Genomic DNA, 2675 nt, shown 5'->3' with positions numbered 1-2675 from the left:
TATGTTATAGTTTGGATAGATTCACTTTCCCACTTATGTTATAATTTGGATCGAGCCAAACGGCCATTGACGATGTGTGGACCGCTCACATATCGAAGGTCTCTGACCGTCTGATTCGATCCAAACTATAACTTAAATGAGAAGGTAAACTTAGAAGAGATTGTAGTTAATTTTAACCAGATTTCAATTGTGATCCAACGTACAAATGGCAAAAAGGACCTAGAGAGATTGCGAGTCAGAGGATCGGCTGTCCCCGACCAGAAACCACCACATGCCAATGAAACGCAGATCACATGAAAAATAAGCACCATACTCAAATATAAAAGCAGATCAGATCAAAGTTACATCGAAATCATTCACTTGGTCCATCAATATTAAAGGCATCAAACCTAAATCTTGTGAGTCGAAAGATCCCCATCTCGTTAGCCCTGAGCCCACTTCCAGTCCTATCAGTTTTTCCAGGCCTAGCAAGTCTGCCTTCATCAATGCCATCAGAAGCTTGAGCCCACACTGGCGGTCATTTCCATGCTACGCTTCAACTAACCTTATCTTCCACCCTACACTGCGTCCACAGATATAACACAGCCACTGAGACATATTTCCATGGTCGATCTAAAAAACACAAGTGCCAAATCAGTGTGCAGTGTAAAGGAAGCTACTTTTTCCTGAGAATTTATTGAAGCACTGTTGAGAAACATTGACAAGAGAGAGAAAAAACACAATTGCAATGGCACTATGGCAGTGAAGAATCACAGGAAATGCGTCCCAAGAATAAAACTCGTGCCTTATATTATCACTGGCACCCAAAATGTGCTTTCTTTGTCCATATTCTCTTCTTATAGCTGGACTAGATGTTGAAGTGGAGGATTCTACCAGACTGCTTAAAAGAACTGAAATTATTGTGGTTTGAGATTTATGTGAACAAAAATTACGAGCAGAAGTAGATGAGAAAGAAGATCCGGTGATCGATCAAAAGAATAATTGATAGGTTCAAATGATAAAAATGAGCATTTATCTGTTCAAGCAAAGAGGAAAGGTAGCAACTTTGTACCTTCAGATCTTGATGATCTTGGCAGCCTTAATCACAGGGTTGGCCCTGGCGATCTCCTCCCTCCCAAAGGCCTTGTAATCGAAGGAGCAGTCGTGAGCATCGGAGTAACGGTGGCGGCCGCAAAAGAGATCGCCGCATCGGCACCGGAATCCGGTGAGACCGACCTTTCTGTGGCAGGCGGAGCACCTGTTGCTGAATCTAACAGGCGGCTGGGATTCCTCTCCCGGCTTCGAGGATTCCTCGTCGAGAATCGGCGTGGAAGAAGCCGCGATTGGCTTTTTGGGGGCCGGCGATTCCGATCTCTGGATAGGGGAATCCTCGCAGGATTTTGGGAGAACAGAAGTCGGGGGTGGGGAAGACGGTGATGCTGGAGGCGGAGGCGGTGGCGGAGAAGCAGAGGGAGAGGAAGAGGACTTGAAGATCTCCGCTTCGTCTTTGTCAAGGTTACAGCTTTCTCCAGCCATTCTGAATTTCTTCGGAGAGATCAACTTTTTCCGATAATCGAGCGGAGCACAACCGATCGAAGCCCGAACACGATCAAAGAGCACAAATCAACACCGACGATAGGAATCGAGAAGAAACAGCTCCAAAAAAAACAAATCTAACAGGGAAAAGCAAAGTAAAAGAAGATCCTTTAGATGGATTACAAAATCTCAAGCTTCAATCGGACTCAAGCGCTCAAATAAACCCAGAAATCAAAGGTAGAAACACGCAAATACCAACTACATCGACAAATCCCGATCGGATGGTGCGAGGAAAGCCGACAGAAACGGGGGAAACAAGGGAGAGGAAAAGAAATGGTAAAGGTTGGAGCTTCGGAGATGGTGGAGAAAAAGGTGAATTATAAATACCTCCAATTACAAAAAAAAAAAAAAAAAAAAAAAAACAAGAGATTATTACACTTCAAATAAAAAAGGAAATATGGTTGGAAAAGAGAGAGAGAGGAAAAAAAAAACTATTGATCTAATCAATTAATTGAAGCCACCCATGATTGAGTGGATTCTGTGATCTTGATGTGCCTTATTTGCTCATCAGCCAGCTGAACCCGTCTCATTCTCATCCTCCACCTCTGCAACACGATAAAATAAAGCAAATGATCAACCACAAATAATGCGTGCTTATATTTAAGTAGTTAATCATAAAGAAAGAGTCTTGCCCTGTTTTGCTTCCTGTTTGTGTGTGATTGTCTCCCACTGTTCTGTTCCAAGAGGAAGAAAAAGACATGACTTTGGAGGCTAACTTTCATGCATTGGCACCATGCTCAAGTATAAAGGTGAATAGTGGGGAAAAAGTTATGGGCAACATGCAAGAACACTGGACCAACATGTACAATGGGTCTTCAGCAATTCACTTGTTGCTGGGCTCCAAGTACTAATGTTGGACATACCATAAATAAGGCATGGCACAATTATTAAAAAATAATGCATAATTTGAATCATTGCCGAATTAAAACAATTTTCCGTGTAAAAAAGTGCATGAATTATTTACAGGTGATTTTGCTCATCTGACATCCCCTACGTCCGGCTTCAAATTATACGAAGGAAAATTACGCAGTCATTTTATAGTTTATTGTTGATAGTCAAATGATTAAAGATGAGAAGAAGTTCATTAATAGAAAGGAAAG

The 2675-nt window shown here is 42.0% G+C and overlaps 1 protein-coding gene across 3 annotated transcripts; it reads right to left on the bottom strand.

Annotated features, from left to right (window-relative positions):
* Window positions 1-294: 294 nt before the first annotated feature.
* LOC122048989 (zinc finger AN1 domain-containing stress-associated protein 15-like) lies at window positions 295-2130 on the bottom strand. 3 transcript variants are annotated; one of them, XM_042610503.1, is made up of 2 exons: window positions 1052-2130; window positions 295-612 (listed from the first exon to the last, which is right to left on the bottom strand). In XM_042610503.1, exon 1 carries the CDS (start codon window positions 1513-1515, stop codon window positions 1054-1056), a length of 462 nt encoding a protein of 153 aa, XP_042466437.1. In that variant the 5' UTR covers window positions 1516-2130; the 3' UTR covers window positions 295-612; window positions 1052-1053. The 3 variants fall into 3 exon arrangements, with proteins under 3 accessions (XP_042466437.1, XP_042466431.1, XP_042466444.1); XM_042610497.1 differs by having other exon boundaries at window positions 295-562; window positions 1052-2127; XM_042610510.1 differs by lacking the exon at window positions 295-612 and adding an exon at window positions 647-877.
* Between the last annotated feature and the right edge of the window lie 545 nt (window positions 2131-2675).

The sequence above is a fragment of the Zingiber officinale genome, chromosome 1B (genome assembly GCF_018446385.1).
Source record: "Zingiber officinale cultivar Zhangliang chromosome 1B, Zo_v1.1, whole genome shotgun sequence".
Classification (NCBI taxonomy): domain Eukaryota; kingdom Viridiplantae; phylum Streptophyta; class Magnoliopsida; order Zingiberales; family Zingiberaceae; genus Zingiber; species Zingiber officinale.
This window is presented reverse-complemented; position numbering and strand designations above follow the sequence as displayed.

Coding starts and splice junctions, on each gene's coding strand:
- LOC122048989 (XM_042610503.1), bottom strand. CDS start 1,515: ATGGCTGGAGAAAGCTGTAACCTTGACAAAGACGAAGCGGAGATCTTC.